The sequence below is a fragment of the Mixophyes fleayi genome, chromosome 7 (assembly GCF_038048845.1).
Source record: "Mixophyes fleayi isolate aMixFle1 chromosome 7, aMixFle1.hap1, whole genome shotgun sequence".
Classification (NCBI taxonomy): domain Eukaryota; kingdom Metazoa; phylum Chordata; class Amphibia; order Anura; family Limnodynastidae; genus Mixophyes; species Mixophyes fleayi.
This window is the reverse complement of record NC_134408.1, coordinates 26,095,778-26,123,109: the sequence shown is the minus strand read 5'-3', so window position 1 is coordinate 26,123,109 and position 27,332 is coordinate 26,095,778. Positions and strand designations below refer to the sequence as shown.

The window sequence follows — 27,332 nt, the reverse complement described above, 5'->3', positions numbered from 1 at the left end:
TAGGTGGAATACTGCTTCAACAGAGGTGGTAGTGTTTAATATGTTAGTAAAATTTAAACATGCTTGGTATAGGCATAGGGCTATCCTAAATCTATGAAAAACTAAGGATCAAAGAGGGTCTGAGAATTTAGGAATAAAAATGGAATGACTAGTTGGTCTGTGGTTCTTATCTGCCATTAAAAGTCTATAATTCTATGTTTTTATTTTCATTATATAAACTTGCATAGTTTTGAATATATTGTTTGGGTTTTAAGTTCCTCTTTAGTACTACTCTTTTTGAATAGTATATTTTTTAAATTTTAGCTGAAGTAATTAGTTTAAAGGTGCAGACCATTGTCAAACTGAGGAATTGTTCAAAGCCTGTGATCTTGTTCTTTGTGGGATGTTTATATCTTTGCAATATAAATATTCCATCTAGATTTTTTTTTTGTTTACCTATTTTTTTTCTACATCATACATGTAGATTGACTGATTATTATTTTAAATATGTTTTATGGTGACAACATGTCAAAATAAAACAGGAAAAAAAAGTTTCCTGTGCTCCTTTCCATAATACTATTTATACAATGAAATCCAGCCAAGAAATATGTATGCTTACATTCAGTTGGCTAGTTCTCCCGAATATAGTCATGCCAAGTATGTGTTAGTACATGGTTTAGGGCTTAGAAACATGTGTTTTGTATGTGTTTTTTGTTTAAAATATTTATTTATTTAAAGTCAATAAATAACAAGTATAACATCAATAATAAAATAGACATATCAATAAGTGACATTGAATACAAATTAAAAATAAATCATATTTAGAACACAGATCGATATAGAAAGAAAAGTATGCTTATATTAACTGACCAGTTTTTGTTTATGACACTGGGGTGGAAATGGACGTTATGGGAAAGTGAGCAGTGTGGCCAGTTAAAGAGTCAGAAGGGAAAGAGGAAGGAGGGCTAAGTATTGAAAAGAGGTTTGGACTCGTGCAAATGGAGATTGTGACTGGAAAAATGACAATGACGGACCCCGTATTTTGTCAAAAGATTTAGTTGAATATTTGATAATACTAGTCATAAATTACATACATTAGGTGTGCTAAATCCTATTAATGATATATTGGGTGGTGGGAGGGCAGGATTTTTTCCAATCAGTAGCTAATTGATGGTTGGCTGCTGAGATAATATGTCTAATACCACTTTCACACTGCCTCCCTGGCAATATCCCGGGTTTATGAACCCAGGTTATTGCCGGGTGACAGTGCAGGACACCCCGGCAAATTCCCGGGTAGACCGTGTTCACACTGAACACGGGTCTGCCCCTTTCTCCCTGGCAACATCACAAGAGGAGCTTTGATTGGCTTCTCTTGTGATGTTTTTTTTCAACTATTCATTAGGTTTCAGACTGGAAGCTATGTGGTCGTACACGGGGAATAACCCTCCAAAAGACCCAGTCTAATTCCCGGGTCATCCTTCTCGGATAAATGCCCCTGGACCCGTTCACACTGAACCTCAACGGTTGTTGGGGCTTGTGCTGGCAACAACCCAGGTTTTCGAGGCAGTGTGAACAGGGTATTAGAAGTTTATTTTGATGGTAAGTTGCTGGTGGCACTCCAAGGGGCACGAGGAAAACACAAGCTCTAGAGTGATAATGATTTCGAGAACCACAAAGAAATTTGAAAGTTTTGCGCAACACCACAAGATGTGTAGGAACGACCCCTCTAAGAAGCAGCCCCTCCAACATCTCTACAATGAATCTGGGTGTTTCTTTTTCATTCTCGTTGAGAGATAGTACCATCTATAGAATTTTATATATATTTTCTTTTATCCTTACACAAATTGAGCTAGACGTGGCATTCTCCCAGATCTTTGCCCAATCTTCATTATCTAATGCCTCTCCTAAGTCCCGTTCCCAGGCTAGTTCATGTGGATCGCTTGATGACAGACCTTGGATTCTGAGTTCTACATATATATTGGAGATCGGTCCGTTTGTGGACATCTGTTGGAGGCAAAGTGCTTCAACAGTGGTTCAATGTCGAAGACAGAGACGGTCTCTAATTTTGCTGTGGAAGTGTCTTCTTTAAAAATACTGATAAAAGTATCTGATGGGGATATTAAATTTTGTTTGGATATCTGTATATAGGGAGATAGATAGTATTCTCTTTGGATAGGGCATTGTGGATATTTGCAAAACTGAATCACTGGGGAGGGTCGGGGATATAAACCATATCTACAATTTGTATACTTCCAGATTGCTAAAGAGTGAGAAACAACCAGATTAGAAAATGCTGCTTTGGGGAGGACGGAAGCAGATGAGAGCATTCCCAGACTGTCGTCCTCTATGTGTATCCATATTCTATGGGAACTAGGGTTGTACCATAAGATGCATGGTATGAGTTGAGCTGCAGGGTAGTATTGTTTGAAATGTACCCAGACCATCACCTTGGGAGAATCTTGTAACATTTGGAGTCTCACCCGTGGGCGCTTAACTGCATATATAAAGTGGAGAAATTTTAAAACTTAGGGGATACGAAAAGGGAGGGTTTGAAAAAGATAATAAAAGTCTGGGTAAAATATTAATTTTGGAGTCGTTACAACCTTTCCAGGAAATAAAATGGTGGGACCAAGAAGCAGGATCTGCCTTAATTTGAAGTAGTAGGTGGGGGAAGTTTTTCTGGAAAAGCTGATGATAACATGTTGTTATGATGGTGTTTGTTTTTCTGTAAGTGACAAATTAATGGGAATATATGTTCCAGGGAACCCTTAGCCTCCCTGGGTAAGTCCAAAACATCTGTTTTCTGAGGGTTTATTTTATATACCGATAGCTGTAAAATAACATTGGTGGAGTATATGTGGATAAAGATAAACCAAGTTTTCCTGAAAGTTTCATTTTAATTGCTACTAAATGGTAACCAGACTAGTAATACCTAGTTGCAACCATGTAGAAGTAAAAGCCATCTGACATAAACATATCTCTGCTCTACAGGGAAATATTATAATACTGTCACAATTATACACGAGGGTTACCTGCTAATGTTGACGCAGCTCGAGTAGAAGGTGTGGAGTCCAACGCGCCCCCTGGTCTTATCCAGGAGGTATGGGTTTATGTGTCAGGAGACGCGCAGGCCGCGGTCCTTTGCTACATTATTGCGGTACCGTATTGCACTCCTCGCGTTACCGCAATCACGGAACTAATTGAATATGCCCCAGAGATTTACATTTGCACAGCTGATTGAATAGCTACAAAATCAGATGTCTATAAGTCCGTCATGCGGCTTAATGGGAAGATATTACTGATGGATATATTATGTTCCCTCCTGTTATGTTAGTATCTGCATATTTAGTAGTGATAAAGAAGAGAAATCACAGTGTCTGTTGGGGGGCAGCAACGTCTCCAATTTTCATCCAGTAATTAACAGTGATGTATGTAGAAGTATAACCGTATCTGAGTATGAGAAAGCACAATAAACGTGTTGTGGGAGCTTATGTCTCAAGGTTGTCACCCTCTTATAATATAGAGAGAAGGGTCACTCCATCAAACCTGTTGTGCCCACTAACAAAACAGCAACCAGGAAGACAGTCAGACAAGGAGAAAAAAGGGAGCATCTGCAGGGACAAAAGATAGCGTGAGGTTTATAGTGGGGAATAATAAGAGTGTTAGTGAGAGTATTAGAGGTAATAAAGGAAATTAAATTAGAGTTGTGCAAGAGTACAGAGAAGACTGACAGAGACTCACAAGGGTGATCCAGGATTTCAGGAAGCAGCAACATACTCAGAACCTGTAGGACCCCATTCATCACTCATTTCAGGAGAACTGGACATCAGTGGTGGGATAGCAGAAGCCGGCTGGGCAGATGAGTAACACAAAGTAATAGATAGATATACCAGTGCTCACCCTAAATGAATAAGCTGCCAAATGGGGAACAAGGAGAGGTGATCCCTAAATCTCTCCAAATAACCACAGATTAATATATAACAACAGTCCCCGGCGCCGGGGACTGTTGTTATATATTAAGATGAGTAACACAAGCCAACTAGTCAGTATCTTACCACAGGGACATTACTTACTCTAGGACTACTTGGAACACGCAAGTACCATGAACAATGAACTGACTTTTGTCACATTTATATATGTTTAACAAGATACATACATACACTTTTGTAATACATGAACAGTTACAGACTATGAACGGTAGATGCAATCTTTGCCAGAAATTATCACATTCATTTTAACGTGATAATTGCAAAGGTTTTAGATTTTAATTGTATTAAAATAATCTGTATGCTGTTAACTGTGGTTACGTTATCTGTTATGCTTTGTGACTCTTATTAATAGCCAGCTTAAATCTCCTCTCCTGGCTAATCTTTTTGCATAGCTACCTTACACCAATACAGATCTTCCCTTTTAATTAGTCTATTTCTTGGTGTCTTATGTGGTTCGGGTATCCCACCACTCTCTGTCAGGGTTGTGGTGAGATACCCCAACCACATAAGACTTTCCTTAGTCATGGGAAGTGTTTACCAAGGAGAGCCCAACAAGAGTACCCAGCACTGGAAGGTCATAATGGCCCACCATATAGTCACTATTAATAGTGCTCAGGTTCTGTATAACCTTTAACGTTCCTGGGAGCTGTCCTATACAGCTGTGGTCCTGAATATCCAAGACACCAGCTCAACTGTCCACCATTAAGCCCAATCTTCACTTGCCCCAGTTTGTCTCATTTTATTTATTGTATCCCATTAAGCTCAACCGTCACCAGCAAGCCAGTATCGTATTGTCATTATTGTTGTATTGTCATCATTGTTTTTTTGTCATCGTATTGCATTGTGTGATATCATTCTACTATTAAGCCTCTTACCACAAACAGATACAAGACAATCTACATTAGGGGCCTGATTCAAAGTAGAACTGGAGTGTAAGTGTAACTAGCAATTGTAATAGTTGTACACAAGTGTATGTGTGTGTGTTGGCCGTGTTCAGAGTTGAAGGTACGTTGACAGCAGACACAATCCTCAGACACTTATGTCCAACTGCGAACATGTATAAAAACCTTTTATTTTATACACTATGAACACAATTGCCATGAAGCATCATTTAAAGTTGAATTGCCCATCTAATACAGCAGGAACAAGTTCAAGTGTACAAAAGTGTACAAAACATTTTTTTTTTTGTCATTTTTGTAACAACATGCTTGTCAAACCCTTATCTATGTGTGAGCAACTACTAAATTCTCTATAAGCATCTGCGAATCATTCACAAACCTCTAATTATAAGCGATTTGTTGGTTTGGGTGTTCGTCATTATCGTTCATCATCATCCGCTAAGTACACCTGCCCCGGACTACCCGCCAATAAAACTGGTTTTCAAGCCATATCTGTGACTACATTCCAGTCTGAATGGTCGTTGTTTTTCTGAGCATTACCCACAAAAATCATACCTTGTTTTTTTTCTTACCATTGATTTCATTATAACAATAGTCTGAAATGCACAGTAATTTCCAGAAGGTGGAAATAAATTATGTAGCTTAAGTAGATGTTCATTTTTTTATTTGGAATTCTAAATATAGAAAGTATGTTATTGGGTATTTAAACAACAATGAAAAGCTCTCTGTATCTGGGAAAGAATACTGGACATAAGTCTACACTAGGGGTGTATTTACTAAACTGCAGGTTTGAAAAAGTGGATGTGTTGCCTATAGCAACCAATCAGATTCTAGCTGTCATTTTGTAGAATGCACTAAATAAATTAAAACTAGACTCGGATTGGTTGCTATAGGCAACATCTCCACTTTTTCAAACCCGCAGTTTAGTAAATATGCCCCTAGGACTTTACAAATCACAAGTGTCACATCACCAAAGCATCTAAAAATGTAAATGCCGGCGCCTTTTATCAGTCATTCAAATTGATGCCAGTTAATGCATATCTTGCTGGCTCCTGAAAGGATCCTTTTGGCTCCTAGATTTATCTGAGTGGCTTCTGTGTTCTACTGCAGAAAAGTGTAAAAAGCGCAAGTTTAGTTTTATGGAAAGTCCAGCTATTGTATGCATCCATAGTGTAGTGTGCTGGTGTCAGATGTAATCATAGCAATTGACAATCAGGAAGCAATGAAGACATGCTTCCCAATATTCCCGAAGGGAATATCCACAGATACTTTAGCACACCTGCAAATCAGTTATGCTAATAAGCTCTGTTATGATGTATGTGAAGGGACTCACAGGAGGAATCCTAATGCAAAATGTTACTAACTCGGTTCAATCAATCCCCTAATTGTTTTATATCACTGGCAGCCAGTGACATCACAGCAGCAAGAAACAGTGGAGGCAGTCATTTGAACCAATACTTATGAGCGAAATGGCTGTTTCTAATGTGTAGGTAACAGGTTTACTTAAGTTGCTTTTTTATCTACTTTATTTTTCCTTATAATATTCAGTAAAAAAAAAAAAAATAGAATTATCTCATATTAATTGCTAAACAGAAATTGCATTCCTTGTTAGAATGATTGTGCAGCTTTACAAACAGTGGGAGAACCTGCGCGATGCCGATTAAGAAGAGCCACACAAAACAGAATGTGAAAAAGGCGTAATTTCTGAGCCCAATCCCTGTGAAAGAGTGGTGGCTTTTGTTGATGTACAGAAATAGCAGCTGAGCCACAGGTTGCCTGCTCTGTTCTATGGTATTTTTGCTGGGCATGTGCCCAGCATTTTCAACAAACATTTGCTTGATTTATGTTGTGCTCTAACCGTATCAAAACAGTGTGAGCCAAAAATAGAAAGGAAATAAAAAAATATCCAGGTTACACACAAGTGCAGAGGCAATAATTACATGTGAGTGACAGCTCCAGACAGACTGAGAAAACGTTCCCGCCCCACGCACTTTAATAAAATGGTTTGGGAACATATATGGTGAACATTTCAAGGGTTAAGCTGTTACAGACATAAAAAAAGAAAACTACTGTAGGCCTCTTCTTCTGACTTGTCTTCTTCCTTCTCTGAATGCTTCCTCTCTGCATAGTGAGGATGGAAGTGATTTGTATGGTCCTCTCCATTCATATTTCATGTTTCCCCTGCAGCGCAGCTGTTTACCGAGTTCAGCGGCAGCTTTGATGGAAATTAGCAAAGACAGCAACCAGCTAAGAGTAAATCAGAGGCTGTCTCTTATCTCCCACTGCTTGCAGTGTGTGTCAGAATGCAGTGTAGACTGGCTGGTGGAGTATGCTGTGTGTGCTTTGTGTGTATGCATACTGTAATATGCTGTGAGTGAGCCTGCTGTGTATAAGTGTGTAGGCATTTACTACATTTTATTAATACTTTGTCTAAAACATTAACAATTGTATGTTGCAATTGAGAGGAAAATGCAAAGTTTACATATTTTCATTAAATAACAAGCAAATAATGAATTAATTGCTAAGCGTGTGCTCCCATATGTCTATGCCTGTACTATATCCCAAGTCATTGGCTTGGTTCAATAAATTAGCTGCTCTTTACTTTTTATTTATTTGCAGCTTGCATTTAAAAAATAGACAGTTAAAGCACATTGTTTTATAATATGTTTTCAGTGCTTGTTTGCACATCCATAACACAGTACTGGCCAATTTGATTAGCTCATCATGCAAAGGCTGAATTTGTATCGATGCAAGTCAGGATATATTATCCATTCATCTGCCATGTGCCATTATATGAATAGATGTCTCTTACTTGAATTTGGAAAGTAACATTTAATTTTTGGTCCTGTTCTTGTTTAAAGTGGTTGTGCATATAAATATAATATTTGCATAGCTATTTTTATCTTCATATTTTTTCAGTGGCAGAAAGTGCTTGGATAACACAGTGTGCGAAGTGCTATTTTAACCTTGTGCATTGCAGTCTAATGGATAGATTTTTAGTGTTGCCCATAGCAACCAGTCAGATTCTACCTATGACTCTTCAGAATGTAAAAGATAAATGATAGCTAGAATCTTATTGGTTGTTATGGGCAACACTTACATTTTTCCATTTTAGAAAGTTTGATAAATCTACCCTATAATAGTTTTAGTGGGAGTGGGACAGGGAGCCTGGAGCACAGGGCAGGCTGCTCACATTCTCTGATGTATGTGTTAAGAGGCAGTAAACATTTCTAATTCTTACCCAGGTCCTTCTATAAACTACAAGTGCATGACGTTTTTAAGTAGATAATCCTTTAAATTAATGTTTCAATAGTTTACAATCTACTGGCCCCACAAAAGCCTTTGGCGATGTCACGCATTCTTGATTTTTTATTTGGTGTAGTTGATTGATGATTCTGGCCAGAGTAATATGTGCCTTATAGATAATTAATTACAATGATGTCCCTAATTAAAGCTAGTTACCATGTTAAAAATCATGTTTTCACTGTGGATTTTAGTGTTTGTAAAATCGTGAAAATGTATGGTGATGAAACCTGTCTCCAGTGACCTCATAAACACTTCATCTTGTGTGCTTTTTCCATTCACATGGTCAACCTTGACCCAGCGATCGTGTTTTGAGATGAAGTCTCACTGACGTTTTCTTAAATCTAGTGGATAACAACTCTAAAGTGAATCTGTCACCTGGTCCTGTAAAGTTACTTTTTATTTTTTGCTTCAATGCACAGACATTTGTGCACTCGAGTAAACAAAAAAAGCCTGTAAAAACAGGGTTCTCCCACAACCATGTTCTCGAGAGAGAGAGCTTTATTCTGCGTGCTATGCTCTCTCTACATGTCAAAGATCTACTGCTGTGTGGTCTGCAGCTTGCTCAGGAGAAGGCTTAGCTCATAAAGACATACTAAAAGTACTCTCTGTAGCCTCTTACTTACACTTTATGTACCTGTTTTTTTAACACCTATCCTATACCCAGGATATCTGGATTAGACCTGGGGGTATATTTTCAAAACGGCGGGTTTGACAAAGTGGACATGTTGCCTTTAGCAACCAATCAGATTCTAGTTATCATTTAGTACATTCTACAAAATGACAGATAGAATCTGATTGGTTGCTATAGACAAAATCTCCACTTTTTCAAACCCGCAGTTTAGTAATAATACCCCCTGATTGTTGTCTGCAGGGCATCCAAGGTTAGAGCAAAAATGAGAGGTGCTGAACAGCATCAGAATTAAATTTATGCTAGGATATGGCCTTGAAAGGCAGATGTGAGGTGAGTGCCCCTCATATGACAAATTAAACTTATTGAAGGCCTTCTCAGCGTCAAAAGGTATTAAGAGACATGGATAGAAGGTGCATGCTGTGGGTTATAGGAGGTTCAGGATTCTCTTTGTGTTGTCTGGGTCCTGATGAACGTTGATGCACCCCACTTGGTCACCGTGGCTTAAGTGGGATAGTAGGGGCTGGAGTCCGATTGCTGGAGTCTGAGTTGGCAAATATATTTAAGTCAGTATTAATGTGGGCTAATGGCTGAGGTAGATTAAGGCACGGTGGCTAAATGAAGACATGTACAGTGTTTTGAGGAAGTGGCCTGTTTTTGTGGAGTGCATTGGTATGCTCTTTAATTTCAACCTATGTTTTATAGGGCCGCATAGAAACCGGTAAATACATTTGCAGTTTTAGTGGGGTTGATTTATTTGTTTTCTGGCTCATATATATTTGAGTCTTTTGACTAGCACCTTGGTTGCATTACTACTTTAAAGGCAGCATGTCTGTTTTATATTTATGAATGGTGCGTGTCTCTGTTGATGTGGATCGATTGCAGGGAGTTTAATTAATCTGTGAGACTGTTAGGAGTTTTTGTGTTTGTTTTGTTAGTGAGGTTTTTATTGACAGTCCCATACACCTGTATTTAAGATATAAGGGTTGTGGCTCTGTTTGGTATGAGATTTTTATGGCCTCACCTTTAACGATTGCTTTGATTGCATACCACCTTGTGAAAGTGGAGGTATACTCAGCTTTTTTTCTATGGAAATTACTAGAATTAATTATATTGTAATTGCAATTTACTGACAGATGCTTGATATAACCTATTTTTCCTTTTATTTTACTTTTAGTGAGCAGTCATTCATATTCCAGTTATAGGTCAATCCTAGTATCTACTATATAAATGCCTAGTGGCGTGTGTGAAAAAAAAAAAACCAAGCTGCAGCGCCACCTGCTGGGCAGAGTTATACGCTGACCTATATATTTCTTGAAGGAGAAGTGACAGTTGGGAGTGGTTGGTGGTTGCCGGGGGTGACAGTGGGGAGTTTTTAACACCTTAAGTATCTTGATGAAGGATGTGGCGATGAAGATGAAGGATAAGGTGATGGAGAAAAATGATGAGGTGGTGACATGTGGACAAAACCACGTTAAAAAAGGGCGCTTGCGTCGGGAAGTAACGCTCTTCCCCTGAGGAGGACTGGGCTAGGCCCAAATGCATGACAAGAACCTTTTTAACACCTTAAGTAGCTTGATTTGACTAGAATGCATGAGTATCATGCACGGGTTAACTTGTATATAATATGGACCTGGGCGAAACAGGAATTGTCCCTGTCATTGGGGTAGAGGGTGCAAATATCTGCCATAGAGATCGGGTTATAATAGTAAGAATTTAATATTATCTGATCGTTTGGTAATCAATGTTAGGGTTTTGGATTGCAGAGGAGATGGCCTGGGTAGAGGTTAAAGCCCCCTAAAATGAGGAAAGTTCACTGTTTGTGCGAGTAGATTGTGTTAAAGAGGCGGGGAAGAAATTAATTTAATTATTGGGTGTATATATGTTTTCTGCTTAAACTCTCCAGTAAGAGGCTTTGTATTGCCAGAATATTTTTACAATTAGGTTAGGTCTTAGGACTATCTGGGTCAGGAAAGCTCTCTGGCATTTAGGAAAACCAAATTAAATGGCTCAGGTCATTGTAGAACAGAGTTGATAGCTGTATTGTAGTGGGAGAACTTGTACCCTTCGGGTAAAGTAGGGAGGGGACTGGGAAAGGCAATAATATTTTAAATAGTAATGTTGAGCCTATTGATTAGCATCTTGGTTGCTTGAGCTCTGGTTATGGAACATTTTTTTTTCTCAAGAATTATTTTTATTCTCTTTCTCAGTAATAATAAAATGGGTAAGGAGTTGGGGTGAATAAGGAAGAAATAGGGGGTGGGCATGGGGGAGAGGTACATTCTCAACTGAAAAATAAAAGCATTTGGCATAATAGGGAACAAGCAATAAATCCACAACACTATTAGATACATAGCTAGCTATAAGTATTAGGCAATCAAGAAACAGTCTAAAGCTGTTGGAGATTCTGATCCAGGGAAAAAGTGTGCTGGAGGGGGGATGACTGGGGGGAGTGTTAGATGAGGGCAAAAGACTTGGGTAATCTTACTGGCATACTGAATATTGGAGAACTGACTGGGGCAGTCATGTATTCTGCTTGTGATGTGCTCTAACTCTGCTATTTGCCACACTTTATTAATTAGCACAGAGGTTGTAGGGGAGGGGGGGGGTCTACTTTTTCCAAGTAATGGCAATAAGGCATCTAGCTGCTGTTAGAATGTGTTTCTGTGAGGGCTTCAGGACCTCAGGGATTAGGTGGGGGGAAGTAAATTCAAAATGTGAGGGCAGATGTATAACTGTTGTAGGACACGTCCTAGATAATCTTTAAATTTCAGTTTACAAAGAAGATATCAATTATATTATTTGTGCAAGATAATAAAACTAATAATAAACTAATTTGCACCCCTTGCACTGTAACATGGTTTTGTCCAGAAAACCAACTCAATTTTTTTAACTTAACTTTCCTTAATGAATCAAGCCCTCTGTTTCAAATTTGGGACCAGTCCTCTGGGCTTAGAGTTTCACTCATGTCTTCCCTTAGTGAAGATGATGTGATGCTTTGGTTGGTTGGGCATGATTAATTAAGTGTTAGTAAAAAGGTAGAAATTAGGCCTCTAGAGCCATCACTTTGTTTAAAGAAGTGATGAATGTGAATACTAACTACTGACAGCATTCCGTATTATAAAACAAACAAAGGAATACAACTTTTAAAATTTAAACAATGCACTATAAGGTCAGTCTCTGCCACAATGTAGCAGGCCCTTCCACCGATATAACTATTAGATGTTGCAGTTTAGATTGTGTCTGCTTTTTGCTACGGTAGGGTTTTTAGATGGCTGCATCATAAGTAAGCATAATACTGTCCAGACTCTGCATTCTGCCCCCCTGCTTGAGATAAGAAACAGATTGATATGGATAGCTCCAATCCATCTCCACTCATACTTGGCAGAGTTTCCTGAAGAGAGGAGGGGAGAGTTTGGTGCATCAATATCATAAGGGATCTTCCATTCCTGCTGGGGTTGGTTCAGGCAGGCCTCTGATCCTGGTGTTGTTTCTGCAAGATCTGTCCTCAAGGTCTGCTTTTTTGTCTTGTAGTGCAGATATGAGGCTTTTCATGGGATGGAATCTGAGTGTTTTGGGATTTTGCTAACTGAAAATTTTGTTTCCGGGCTGGAGGTTCTGCCCGGGTCACCCTTTATTTATTTTATTGAGGCCCTAATATCTGCACTGATGTCATCCTTTAATGATAACACTGTATGCATGATGGTGAGTTGAGAATCCTGTTAGAGGGGGAGATATTTCTTACTGTGCCCTGTTTTCTGGGTCAGGTAGATTGCGGCCGTTTCCTTGGACCTTTAGCCGTGGATCTGGGTGCAGCTGAAAGTCTCGCAGGATTGGCATTGCAGCCTTGCATCAATGCTTGTTTCATAGCTCTTCTCCCCTGAATCCGTATACTACCACCATGCTTCCCTGGGCTGCATCCACCATCTAAGAAGAATGGCACTAACACAACAAACCACCTACAAGCAGCGTTTCACAGCTATGGACAGATGAGCACTACACTATGTCTGTTACTAGGTGGAGGAATGTTTGTTAGCAGCACATAAGCACACTCTCCCTCATTAGCCAAGTGCTATAGTGGACCTTCTGCTGTTTGTTTGTGCAATGTCGTCCATCTCCTGTTTGTTTCCAGAGCACAAGTGAAGCTGAGAGGTGACTGGCTGCTTTTTTAAGTAGTGGCTTTCCAGTGTGTTATGGGCATTCTATGCTTCCATCACAAATAGCGACTAGCTGTGCCCCTTATTCGCTTCATTTACATGCGTAATATAATGCTTGCATATAATTGTGTGTATAAATAAAGGTATTTAAATTTAATGTAAAAATATTACTCTTGAAAAAAGGCTGCTTACTTTCCAGAGCATGCTGAAGTAACAGTAAAAAAAAAATTTGACAGTGATCCCGCAAAACATATTTGCAGATGGACCATGTAATTGCTCTTTGGTGCATGAAACTAGGTGCTCTGCACAGAAATAGGCCCAGCGAAGCACAACAGAAATGTGCTGCGTCACACAGTATTCTCCTTTACTTCGTAAATGACCCTTACAATATCATTTATCATTGGACAACAATTTGTAAACAGGAGAACGTATGTAGTAATGTGAAACAAAACACAAGGGGCCTGATTCATTAAGGATCTTAAATTAAGAAGTTTCTTATTTCAGTCTCCTGGACAAAACCATGTTACAATACAAGCGGTGCAAATTAGTATTCTGTTTTGCACATAGGTTAAATACTGACTGTTTTTTCAAACACTTGATAGCTTATTTGTACACTGAAATTTAAAGTTGATATTTGTGCGCTACATGAAAAAACTGGCCTCGATAAAATTGTAACCAAAATATTAAGTAAAAGTTGCAGAAAGGCGCATACTACCCAATACATTTAATTTACTGAAGCTGTAAAAACTCTTCAGTAAAATACTTTGCACTGACAGAAATGTGAAGACATTAGGGACTAGATTTACTAATCTGCAGGTTTGAAAAAGTGGGGATGTTGCCTATAGCAACCAATCAGATTCTAGCTGTCATTTTGTAGAAGGTACTAAATAAATGAAAGCTAGAATCTGATTGGTTGCTATAGGCAACATCCCCACTTTTTCAAACCCGCAGCTTAGTAAATCTAGCCCTAGGTCTGTGCTACCTTATCTAATGGAAAACATTGTTACTACCACCTCAGAACAGGCTTTGCATCCTCAAACACATCACGGACATGATCTAGGCAATTAGCACCTTTGTACAGTGCCTGAGGTTGCGCTTGGCCAGTTTATGGACATCCGCTATTTGCCGACAGAAACACCTTGATTACCGTTAAAGCTTTCCAGTGTTTGCCTTTGCTGGTCACGTACAGAGAACTTGTGAGAAGAATGTATTCTCATGTGTTCTGTGTTTAAAAGCAGGTATGAGAGAATGGACATTGCAAGTTAAAATAGGGTTTGATTTAAAAAATATTTATGCTGATAAATTTTAATATTGCAGAGTCCTCAATGATTTGCAAGTAAGAACATTGAAGGGACTGCATGCAGCAAACCCATGTTATAAGCATCCAACAACATAATGTATATATATATATATATATATATATATATATATATATTAATTATACACACTTGTATCCAGAGATTTTATAAAACTTTTCTGCACGTTTCTTTTTGCAGCTGGCATGACAGAAAAATTGTGACATAGGTCAAGCTGCGGCCAGAGTAAGATTTTCCCAGGGCATCGTGCGATTATTATATGACGTGCAAAGAGTGTTAAATACCAGAAGGAATTTTACCCACTGGCCATAAAATTATCATATTATTAAATTCTGGAATTTAAGAATGAGCCAGGAGACGGCTATCTTAGACAATACAAATAGATCTCAACACACATTTTTAATGCACCAGTCATATAAGAGATGGTGAAGAATAAGATGTTAAGTTTACATTGAGTCTCGGGTCCTTCTCTCACCCCAGTGGAAATATTATGAGCTGTTGATAGTTTTCCACATAGATTTGTGACAAGATGCGGAAAATGGTTGAATTAATTTCTTATTAGTGAAAATCAATCTCTTAAACTATGCAACATCAAACTGGCGTATCTGATGTTCCTCACCTCACAGCAGGACATCGACTGAAGAGTGTGAAGTCTCGTAACTGCCTAATCACTTAGTCCCTGGTTCTGCTAGGTACTGGTGTGTTAACTGCTTGCCTGGCTGCCAAGCAACTGCCCCACATTACAGGGAGGTGCGCTGGTAGATTTACTGCCAGGGATAATGTTAAGCTTCACTGCAGAAGCGAGAGAGAAAAAAAAATGATTTCAGCATGAGGAAAGAATGGATAAAAAGGTGAACACCGTAGAATGATCTATACCTCTTCTGCTGCTTGGTGTTGTCTGTAATTTTGAGATATTGAACAAACCGTAGTGTTTGGGAGAAGGTGGAGGGATGAAGTGAAAGATCTGAAGAATCACTGAGGGAAAAGGGTGAAGGAGGGGGGGCGGGAGAAAGGATTTGAAAAGAGAAGGAGGGGCAAGGATGGAAAGGGAGAGACAAGCGAAAAGGCGAAGATTGTCTATAACAGAAGGGGGGAACCTCGCTGGCAGTGACTGACAGGGAGGTGATCCAGGAGCTCCTCTCTCATTAAACATTCCTGAGAGAATCAGACTGAGCAACAGAGACAGCGGACACGGCTGCTGGGACCAGACTGCGGGAATGATGCTGATGCTCTTGGTATCCTTTGAGATAACATTAGGAGATGCTTAGAGACACAGAAGAGGAGGACACTGCAGTGATTATTGTGTGTGAGGAGTGATCGGGGGTGGATGGGTATTGCAGATCCTTAATACCCTTTGACACAGGTAGAGGCGCTTCAAAGAATCACAGTTAACTGGCAGCAAATGCATTTTACAGGTGCCATAGACGTTATCCCTACCAACTGCCCCTTACTATGTTAACTCTTCTGCTGCTGGAAAGGCCTGCAGCTGCAGCAGGAGCAATAATATATGGTGTAGAAAACCCCCTGCTGTAACCCAAACTTTCCCCTCTATTTGCTACGGCAGGGTTTTCAGATGGCTGCATCATAGGTAAGCATAATACTGTCCAGACTCTGCATCCTGCCCCCCTGCTTGAGTTGATTACTCATACACTCCTGCATCTGCTAAACACATCTGCAGCTTATTTTTTGTGGAACAGACATCATAACTGATGTCCAAGCGAACAGTTAATTTGTCTAATTATCTCGGTTACACATTGTACTCCAGCAGTAAGCACAGTGAATCCCAGCGGAAGCGACCTCCTCGGGAGAGTGCAGATATTTGCAGGAGCGATTAGATGCTTTGCGCCAGCTGGGTGATGGTGGCGCAATCAGGCACCAGATAATATTCACTGAGTGTCTGTGTGACTTCATGTCTGCTAGAAATGTCCCAGGAAGATGTTTGTTAGTGAAATGTGGAAGGTTTTTGTCCTGGCTTTGTATGAATGCGGGAGATTTGTGTCCTGATAGCTGTACATGAAAGAGTACTGCGTTTCAGTGAGATATATTGTGTTGTAATGAATGTGTATGTGTTTGGGTCTATGTGGAAGGTTTGGGGCTGTTATGTGTACATGTAGGAATTTATTTTGCCCTGATGTGTCTGTTGAAGTTTGTGTACTAGTGTTTGTGTGGGGGAGGTTTGTGTATCCGTGTCTTTGGAAAGTTTGTGTCCTGATGTTTGTGTCCTGATATCTTACTGTGGAATGTATATTCTGATGTCTGTGGTCTAATCTATGTGTGTATAGGCATTTGTGTCCTCACATCCATGTATGTGGGAGGTGTGTGTCTGTGTATGTGGGGGTTTGTGTCCCGAAGTCTGCGTGTGTGGGAGGTTTGTGTCCTGACGTCTGTGTATATTAGAGGTTTGTGTCCTAATCTTGTTATTGTGTTTTATGTTCTCTGTGTGTAGGTGGGTGGTTTGTGTCTGTGTAAGTCGAATTTATGTAGCCTGATGTCTGTATGTGGAAGGCGTGTGTCCTGATGTCTGTATGTGTAAGGTTTGTGTCCTGATGTCTGTATGTGGAAGGTTTGTGTCCTGATGTCTGTATGTGGAAGGTTTGTGTCCTGATGTCTGTATGTGTAAGGTTTGTGTCCTGATGTCTGTATGTGTAAGGTTTGTGTCCTGATGTCTGTATGTGTAGGGTTTGTGTCCTGATGTCTGTATGTGTAAGGTTTGTGTCTTAATGCCTGTATGTGGAAGGTGTGTTTCCTGATGTCTGTATGTGGAAGGTTTGTGTCCTGATGTCTGTATGTGGAAGGTGTGCGTTCTGATGATTGTATGTGGAAGGTGTGTGTATCAATGTCTGTATGTGGAAGGTGTGCGTTCTGATGATTGTATGTGGAAGGTGTGTGTATCAATGTCTGTATGTGGAAGGTGTGTGTCCTGATGATTGTATGTGGAAGGTGTGTGTATCAATGTCTATGTGGAAGGTGTGTGTCCTGATGTTTGTATGTGGAAGGTGTGTGTATTAATGTGTGTATGAGGAAGGTGTGTGGATCAATATCTGTATGAGGAAGGTGTTTGGATCAATATCTGTATGTAGAAGGTGTGTGTCCTGATGTCTGTATGTGGAAGGTTTGTGTCCTGATGTCTATGTGAAAGGTGTGTGTCCTGAAGTCTGTATGTGGAAGGTGTGTGTATCAATATCTGTATGTGGAAGGTGTGTATCCTGATGTCTGTATGTGGAAGGTGTGTGTATCAATGTCTGTATGTGGAAGGTGTGTGTATCAATGTGTGTATGTGGAAGGTGTGTGTATCAGTGTCTGTATGTGGAAGGTGTGTGTCCTGATGTCTGTATGTGGAAGGTGTGTGTCCTGATGTTTGTATGTGGAAGGCGTGTGTATCAATGTCTGTATGTGGAAGGTGTGCGTTCTGATGATTGTATGTGGAAGGTGTGTGTATCAATGTCTGTATGTGGAAGGTGTGTGTCCTGATGATTGTATGTGGAAGGTGTGTGTATCAATGTCTGTATGTGGAAGGTGTGTATCCTGATGTCTGTATGTGGAAGGTGTGTGTATCAATATCTGTATGTAGAAGGTGTGTATCCTGATGTCTGTATGTGGAAGGTGTGTGTATCAGTGTCTGTATGTGGAAGGTGTGTGTATCAGTGTCTGTATGTGGAAGGTGTGTGTATCAGTGTCTGTATGTGGAAGGTGTGTGTATCAGTGTCTGTATGTGGAAGGTGTGTGTATCAGTGTCTGTATGTGGAAGGTGTGTGTATCAGTGTCTGTATGTGGAAGGTGTGTGTATCAGTGTCTGTATGTGGAAGGTGTGTGTCCTGATGTCTGTATGTTAAAGGTGTGTGTTTCAATTTCCGTATGTGGAAGGTGTGTGTTTCAATGTCTGTATGAGGAAGGTGTGTGCATCAATATCTGTATGTGGAAGGTGTGTGTCCTGATGTCTGTATGTGGAAGGTGTGTGTCCTGATGTCTGTATGTGGAAGGTGTGTGTTTCAATGTCTGTATGTGGAAGGTGTGTGTATCAATATCTGTATGTGGAAGGTTTGTGTCCTGATGTCTATGTGGAAGGTGTGTGTCCTGATGTCTGTATGTGGAAGGTGTGTGTTTCAATGTCTGTATGTGGAAGGTGTGTGTATCAATATCTGTATGTGGAAGGTTTGTGTCCTGATGTCTATGTGGAAGGTGTGTGTCCTGAAGTCTGTATGTGGAAGGTGTGTATCCTGATGTCTGTATGTATGTGGAAGGTGTGTGTATCAATGTCTGTATGTGGAAGGTGTGTGTATCAGTGTCTGTATGTGGAAGGTGTGTGTATCAGTGTCTGTATGTGGAAGGTGTGTGTCCTGATGTCTGTATGTGGAAGGTGTGTGTCCTGATGTCTGTATGTGGAAGGTGTGTGTCCTGATGTCTGTATGTGGAAGGTGTGTGTATCAGTTTCTGTATGTGGAAGGTGTGTGCCCTGATGTCTGTATGTGGAAGGTGTGTGTACTAATGTGTACGGCAGGGTTGATGCATGTTGGCGATTTGTATCCCAACATTTCTGTATGTGGAAGTTTTGTGACCTAATGTTTATGCATATTCGAGGTCTATGTCCTGATTCTGCTATATGGGAAATGTTTGTCTCAATTGCTGATATAGGGAGGTTAATTCCTGATGTCTATGTATGGGCGGGTGGGGGTGGGGGGGTATTTGTGTCTTGATTTCTTTGTACATAGGAGGAATGTGTCCTGATATTTGTTTATGTGAAAAGCTTGCGTCCCAATGTCTGAGTGCACCGGAGGTTTGTGCATGTGTGGTTATATGTCCTGATGCCTGTTTATGTGGGTTTTGTGCCCTGATCCCTGTGTATGCTGGAAGGTTTGTCTCCTGATGTCTGTGGACTTTTCTCTCCAGACCATTTTATGGTGTACATTTGCATCCTGATCCCTGTGCCTGTGTGTGGCTGGGGGTTGTCTTCATGTTTGTGTCCTGATAACTTTACGTGGGAAGTTTGTGTCATGGTGTCTGCTTATATGGATGTTTTTATACAGATTTTTTTAGTTAATCTGCATGCCTGTGGAAGGTTTGTGTCTGTATGGAAGGTGTGTGTGTGTGTTCTGATATCTGTATGGAAGGTGTGTGTGTATGTTCTGATATCCATATGGAAGGTGTGTGTGTGTTCTGATATCCATATGGAAGGTGTGTGTGTGTTCTGATATCTGTACGGAAGGTGTGTGTGTATGTTCTGATATCCATATGGAAGGTGTGTGTTTTGATGTCTGTAGGGAGGGTGTGTGTGTGTTCTGATATCCGTATGGAAGGTGTGTGTGTTCTGATATCTGTATGGAGGGTGTGTGTGTATGTTCTGATATCCATATGGAAGGTGTGTGTTTTGATGTCTGTAGGGAGGGTGTGTGTGTGTTCTGATATCCGTATGGAAGGTGTGTGTGTGTTCTGATATCTGTATGGAAGGTGTGTGTGTATGTTCTGATATCCATATGGAAGGTGTGTGTTTTGATATCTGTAGGGAGGGTGTGTGTGTGTTCTGATATCCGTATGGAAGGTGTGTGTGTGTTCTGATATCTGTATGGAAGGTGTGTGTGTATGTTCTGATATCCATATGGAAGGTGTGTGTTTTGATGTCTGTAGGGAGGGTGTGTGTGTGTTCTGATATCCATATGGAAGGTGTGTGTGTGTGTGTGTTCTGATATCTGTATGGAAGGTGTGTGTGTTCTGATATCCATATGGAAGGTGTGTGTTTTGATGTCTGTATGGAAGGTGTATGTGTGTGTTCTGAAATGCGTATGGAAGGTGTGTGTGTGTGTGTTCTGATGTCTGTGTATGTGATAATTTGTTTCCTGATGCTTTTGTGAGTTTTTTTTTGTCTTATTGCCTCATTAGTGTTGGTTTAAATACATTGGGAGAGGTGGGTGCAGAAAAGTAAAAAGGAATGTGCTAAGGGGTAGATCAAACATTATTGGGCATTGAAATGCATGTAAGCATCAAAATGTGAAAACCTTGTCATAAAATAACGCTATGGTGTTATATGTAAACATACTGTAATAAAATTTACAATGTCTGTCCCAAATTGTTCTATGACGTTTGCTCCATCTCACTAATGGAGAAGAAGCGATTGCTGTACATTTCAGGCCAATGGTTTCCATCTCAGATCATTTGAATTTTAGCTATACCTTTAGCTAATAAGTCTGGATTTTGTGACTGTGCATTAGTCAAACTAGTCACTATGAGAATGAGGTGTGCAGTTTATTAATGGTTAAGTAAGTACAATGAATTAATAAGGCACTTGGAGATATAATGGGAGTTCATAAATATCTTTTCCAGTCTTCTAGGGTGAGCGAGAGACCTAGATCCCACTCCCATTAAATTTGCGTTAATATTTTATTTTGTGAGGTAGGAGTAATTAAATTTAAATACCAGAAGGTTATTCCGCCTTTATTTCTAATCAAATTAAATCTGGACAGAGTATGTGTAGAAGGAGGCCAAACAGATGAAATACCAGGGTTTAAGCCATCGTAAAAACAATGTTGTGCTTGTAAATATTTATAAAAATTGTGGGACGGAACTTGATATTGGAATTGAATTTGAAAAAAGGAGAGTAAGGAGGAATCTTTAAATGTACATGGTTAAGGGTGAAAGTCCCATTAGCGAACCAAATTTATATCTGGAATCAGTCTAGCCAGCCCTCATACATAGAAAGCTGAAGAGAGGGGTGTGCACTATTTTCATAAATGTAATGGCTTAAAAAGGGCATTGTGTTTGGGTTAAGAGTCATATTAATCTTATCCTATCAGGTATCCAGGTGAGGCCTTTTGTAGGCAAAAGTAGACAACTCTATCATTCTAAATGATCCAAAATTGTTTACTTACCTGAGAGTGAAAATCAATCTCTGATTTAATAATGACACATGCTTTTTTTTTTCCTAAGGTAGTGCCCATCCCCCAAACATCTTGTAATCTCCTGCAATTTGGGCAGATCTGTTCTTACAAATAAAACACAGATCTATGGTGTGGCTTAGGGACAAACGTGTCATATAAAAGGGAAGGGTATAGGCCTGAACAGGTACAGGATTTTTTGCAAGAATCATGAGTTTAATTGCTGCTATACTACCCAATCACTACCCAACCACTTCATAATTAAAGCAAGAGGTCTTTGGTTTGGGAGATTAGTAGGATAAAAGTTAGACTGTATAAATATGTATTATTTTGCTCCCTTAGTACCTAAAGGGCATGTTTTGGGACATTGATTAGTAAGGCTTCCAGTTTGTAAAAGGAAGGAATAATCAAATGTGAGGCATGAGATAAAGAGGTCTTGGGTTGGTTGTAAACAAAAGGGCATAATCCACAAAAGAGGCAGAGCTTGTGTTCTGAGTCGTTAATCTTTGGAGCCACTACTTCCCTGGTCAGTCACAAATTCTCTGCCAGGAGTTCCATGGCCAGGGCATAAATTAGGGTAGAGAGAGGGCATTCTTTGTACGTACTATTCGAGATTTAGAAAATGGAGGCCATTACTGAAAACGGTTGCAGAGGAGTTGTAGTAGAGCGAGAATAGACTCTTAGGGCTAGATTTACTAAACTGCGGGTTTGAAAAAGTGGAGATGTTGCCTATAGCAACCAATCAGATTCTAGCTGTCATTTATTTAGTGCATTCTGCAAAATGACAGCTAGAATCTGATTTGTTGCTATAGGCAACATCTCCACTTTTCCAAACCCGCAGTTTAGTAAATTTACCCCTTAATATGTTATGCGTAAACATGAAATGGACTAATATGTTTTATGTTTTATATAAGCCCCCTGAAGGAGGTCAAAAGCTTTTTTCAGCATCCATAAACAGTACTAGTAAGGGTAGATCATTTGACTCACTTCAATATAAGATATTGGGAGCACATCTGGTATTCTCTGGACCTTGATACTCCATGGTTAATCCAGCCTGGTCAAGGAGAATTAGCAATGGAAGTTGGAGTTATAACCATAGACCCATTATGGGAACTCCCATCTGAATACATAACTCCAACCACTCCTACTGATGACTGGATAAAAGTAAAGCCAAAGGAAGAATTAAGAAGGGGAAACTGAAATTAGCCGCTTTGGATGGCTATTAATATTGTCACAGAAGGGGCAAGGTGACAATAGGAAAATGGGCAGAAAGCTTATACCCATCTACCCAGTGCATGTGACTAGGATCCCCAAATATTTTGAAATGCTTACTGGTAAAAATTATTCTGTGCAAAATATTGCGTAAAAAAATACATTTAACATTTGCATCTCACTACTCAATAGTGGCAGAAGCCAGGAGTGGCCTTGCACATCCCAAAGAAGAACAAAACTAGCACAGGCAATCCCGAATAACTCAAACAATGGACTAGAGCTTGAACTTATCCTCATCAGTATTGGGAAGGACACATTTTGTTCTTATTTCAAGGGTTCATTATTCCAGTCATGGTGAAGAGGAAATGGTGTGCGACTGGCTCTTTTGTCCCGTTACATGTTCTGTGCCTTAAGGGATTTTCTACTTGCTTCTATGATCAGGAACGTGGATGTGGATTCATTTCCCTGGTCTAAGTGACCGGGAGACAGAGCCTTCTTTTCGAGAGTGTCAATGTAGACAGGACAGGCGAAACTTGAATATCTCTAATATCTTTTTGGGCTTCAGGCCTGTTTAATGTGCATAAATTGAACTTTCAGCAGGTTATAACAAGGGAAATTTTCTGAGAGATGTTTGGGTCTTGGTCTGTGTAGTCTATCAACAGTCCGATCATGATCTGAAACGTTTTGCAGCAGATGTTTGGCTCAAAATCAGGTACATAGCCAGAATTTGTTGTGGAATGACCATTCCTCCAGGTCAATCAGTTTGTCTGTCAGAGCTCATACCTGCACTCCCAATGCTTCATGGACAGAAACTAGATCAATAAGAGAAAAATCACCATTACTGTAGGTTTTGGCTTGGGTGCATTTAACATTCTTGAGCTCCATGAGTCTGCCTCTGGCAGCCAACATTCACCAGTTATATTTTAGGACATGTCCCACACCCAATTTTAACTCTAAATCTGTCTTCACATTTTAAATTTGTCTCTCCCCAGTAGCTCAACATGGTTTTGCCAAGGTACAAATTTGAATCTTCTAGCTGGATTTACTCCTCGCTTAAATGAGACCATAAAACAACAAGTCATCTTGTTGCCAATGAAGCCATTGACTTTGTCGAATCTAAATTAGATTGTTCACCTGTAAGTGTCAGTTTATCAGTTATGAGCTCATCAGCTGGAGACAATTAAATACACTGCATGGTTTGCGTGTACAATTAGCTCTGCTTTATTACTTACAAGTCCATATCTGTATAGCAAAAATCAAGTATTACAGACAACTACCCCCCCAAGAGGTTTTAACCACTCATGCGTCTTTTCCTCAGATCTTTCTACATTCAAACATTTTCACACAGGAATACTCCCCAAGGGGGAGTTGGTTTTATCTCCACCTACTATATCCAAGGTCATAAGCATGGTTCTTGCAAATAATGAATTACTCCTACAAACTAGCTGTATCTAATCTGTCTTTAAGCTATAAAAGAACAAAATGGCTATAAGGCAACAAGATGGCGGCAGCTTAGCAAAATCACATTTCTCAACTTCATATCACTTTGGTACCGGTTGCTGTTCCTACTTTGGAAAGTGTCATTTTCAGCCTAGTCTGTGCGAGGATCAAGATTTATTATATCCTGCAGGACTTCTGCTTTCTTTGTCTATATCCTTGGGACCAAGGCAATCCATATCTATAGACTTTATTACTGAGCTACCCACTCACGGTTACAACACTGTCCTTGTGAATTAGTTTTCAAATATGCTGTCTGCCCACAAACAACACAACTTTTCTTAAGATATATAATCTGATACATGTCTGTCTGGAAACCACTATGTCCATAAGGGAACACAGCTTATATCAAGGTTTTGGAAGGCTTTTGGTCATGTTCTTCAGATTCATTTGTGTCTCTTCACAGTATCGGCCACAATCTAATGGACAAATAGAACAGGTAAATCAATGCTTAGAGCAGGCTTACCTTGATTTTCAACAGATCAACTGTGCAGACTTTATATCTACTGAAGAGTTAGCCTATGATGGTGGTAAACAGCAGTCTACCGCAGAGTTCACCATTTACTAATAATGTTTTTTCCATATACAATGATTTTATCCCTTAATGCTTGTTAATTTCTATAATGGGCCTGCATAAGACCTTACACAAGACTTGGACACAACTCATTGTGTCCTTATGGAAATCTCGATAGATAAGAAGCAAGTTGATAGAGAGCAGTCTATGCCCCATCTTTTAAGACAGGACAGCAAGTTTTGTTGGCAATGAAAAATTTACACCTGTGACGCTCTACTGCAAAATTGGCTGATTGGTCCCTTTCCTATCCTGGAGCGGATTCATAATTTAACCATGAAATTGAATCTCCCAACTGGTTCATCCAATTTTTCATGTTTTCCAGCCAACGTGTACCATATGGTTCTCCATTTAAAGCACCATTCCTCACCTATCCAAGTGTAGGGTCTTCCTGAGTACATTTTAGAATAACTCTTAAACACACGTTTTTTTTGTGGCGATATCAAATATTTAACTAAATCAAAAAGTTACAGCTTAGAGGAATGTGTCTGGGAGCCAGCTACTAATGTTGATGCAACTCAGCTGATTCTAGCCTTCTGTGATGTTAATGTGGACGATCCTGGAATGCCTAGAAGTCACTTGGTGAGGGGGGGGGATAGTGTCACGGTGTTTACTGGGAATAGAAAGTTGTCTCTCCGTTCTTTGTGTGTTTTATGCTTATAGTGTTCGATGTTGGCATGGTCATTGAAGCTCCAAGGTTTTGCCGAATGGAAGCAGGGTTTGAGATGTAGGCAATATGGAAAGACGCGCAGTGGCATCCTAAGACGTGTTCATTGAAAGGCATGTTATGATCGGCTGATGCACATGCATTTATTTGTGGAACACAATCAATGCCTATAATATAGAAGTGGTCCTTCTTTAATCTCCTGTGTACGAATTTGGCTTGGCTGACTATGACATCCAGTTTTAACCTTTTGTCTTTTATACTTGGCTGCGTTATCTCACTCCATGTTATTCAGACATGGGGGATGGGTCTTCCTTCCCTGTGCTGTCACCTTCCAATAGTGTCGTCTATTTTATAAGCACATCTGACTTGTGCACAAGACCTGGAAGCATCTGTGTGTCTAGCTTTAAGGGATAGGGGGCTACTAGCTTTGGTCCTCTGTGCTAATGGTGCAGTGTTCAAAGGGGGGAGAGGTCTGTGTCCTGATATCTGTGTATTAGGAGGAGGGTAGAGGACTGTGTCCTGATGTCTGTGTATTAGGAGGAGCAGAGAGAACTGTGCCCTGATATCTGTGTATTAGGAGGAGCAGAGAGGACTGTGCCCTGATATCTGTGTATTAGAAGGAGCAGAGAGGACTGTGCCCTGATGTCTGTGTATTAGGAGGAGCAGAGAGGACTGTGCCCTGATGTCTGTGTATTAGGAGGAGGGGAGAGGACTGTGTCCTGATGTCTGTGTATTAGGAGGAGGGGAGAGGACTGTGTCCTGATGTCTGTGTATTAGGAAGAGCAGAGAGGTCTGTGTCCTGATATCTGTGTATTAGGAGGAGCAGAGAGGTCTGTGTCCTGATGTTTGTGTATTAGGAGGAGGGGAGATGACTGTGTCCTGATATCTGTGTATTAGGAGGAGGTTAGGGGTCTGTGTCCTAATGTGTGTGTATTAGGAGGAGGGGAGAGGTCTGTGTCCTGGGGGTAAATGTATCAATGTCCGTATTCTTCAACTCCGGCGAGATCGGCGTCTTCAGCGCTTAAATTTAAAGCGGCGCTGCCTTGTAAAGGGAAACTTCCCTTTACAAGGCAGCGCCGCTTTAAATTTAAGTGCTGAAGACGCCGATCTCGCCGGAGTTGAAGAATACGGACATTGATACATTTACCCCCTGATGTCTGTGTATTAGGAGGAAGAAAGAAGTCTGATCCCTAATCTCTCTTTATTAGATCTCAGATATAATATGTCTCATGACTAGGTACCCCATATGTGTCTTCTATTTTACACATTTTATTTCTTATATTTATGTCTTAAATGCTGACATCACTTGATGGGCATAAGCATGAGTCTAAGCAGGGACATTTAAAATGCTTCTTCTATTTTGCTCTCTTTCTGCTTCATGTTACATGTACTATATTTCCTCTTTAGATATGTATCTATCAGCTTTTGTAAAGAAATAAGGTCTCAAACCTGTCTTGGAATGTTCACATGGCAACCACCAATCCTACTTATGGCACATTCCAACTATCATCAGGTAGCTCAGATCTCTATCTCGACCTAGTCTTCCAGACACTTATTACAAAACAATTTAATATCATTCTGATTATTCTCTTTGTTTGCAAAATAAACAATATTTTTTATGCAAGTGCAGACGTTTTAAATAATATATGTTACATACTCTTTATTGGCCGTCAAGAAACAGCTCCGACATCACATGCAAAGCTTCAATGCACTTTTATGTGGTTGTCAAACTGTTCTAAGAAGCAGCAGATTAGATTAAATGTGTCTTGTCTGTTTCACTGATCTGACGGTACTCTGTGCATTTAAAATACAAGCTACACAGTTGCGTGTCACTGTTGCTGGAGTTTGTGAACTGAATAGTTCTTGAGCACAAGAAGACTTATTTAAAGCCATAAATTATGTTTTGTCATTACGGTTTTCATCTTTAACATAAAGTCTATAGCACTGCTTCTGTGGCCAATCCTGAGGTGACCTTTACTCAGGTTAGAGACTTACTGACCAGAGCAGCCTGCTCATTATCCCTCAGGGGATGCTGCTAGGATTAATATTACACCTGCCCAGGCTTTGTGGGCAGAGGGTCCAGACCTTGTCACATGACACACTGAGGTGGCAGCATGTCCTCATTTGGAAAGTTGACCGAGTATTTCAATCTGAGGAAATCGGGAGAGGACATCCGGCCTGGACGCAGCACTGGAAGGAGGAGTGGGAGCTATTGCTGCACTATCACACAGTCCAGGTAGAAAAT

At 40.1% G+C, this 27,332-nt stretch overlaps 1 protein-coding gene across 6 annotated transcripts in view; it reads left to right on the top strand.

Moving 5' to 3' along the window:
- Positions 1 to 27,332, top strand: part of LOC142097549 (ankyrin repeat and fibronectin type-III domain-containing protein 1-like) — a 274,419-nt gene that overhangs the window by 31,919 nt on the left and 215,168 nt on the right. For 3 of the 6 annotated variants that reach the window (XM_075179473.1, XM_075179469.1, XM_075179467.1), the window contains exons 1-2: positions 15,355 to 15,509; positions 27,030 to 27,323. The exons of 2 other annotated variants lie outside the window; for them this stretch is intronic. In XM_075179473.1, coding sequence (XP_075035574.1) covers positions 27,202 to 27,323 — 122 coding nt within the window. In that variant the 5' untranslated portion in view covers positions 15,355 to 15,509; positions 27,030 to 27,201. Of the gene's footprint in view, positions 1 to 15,354; positions 15,510 to 27,022; positions 27,324 to 27,332 lie in introns of those variants that run through there. One more of the 6 variants, XM_075179468.1, reaches the window with a different exon arrangement.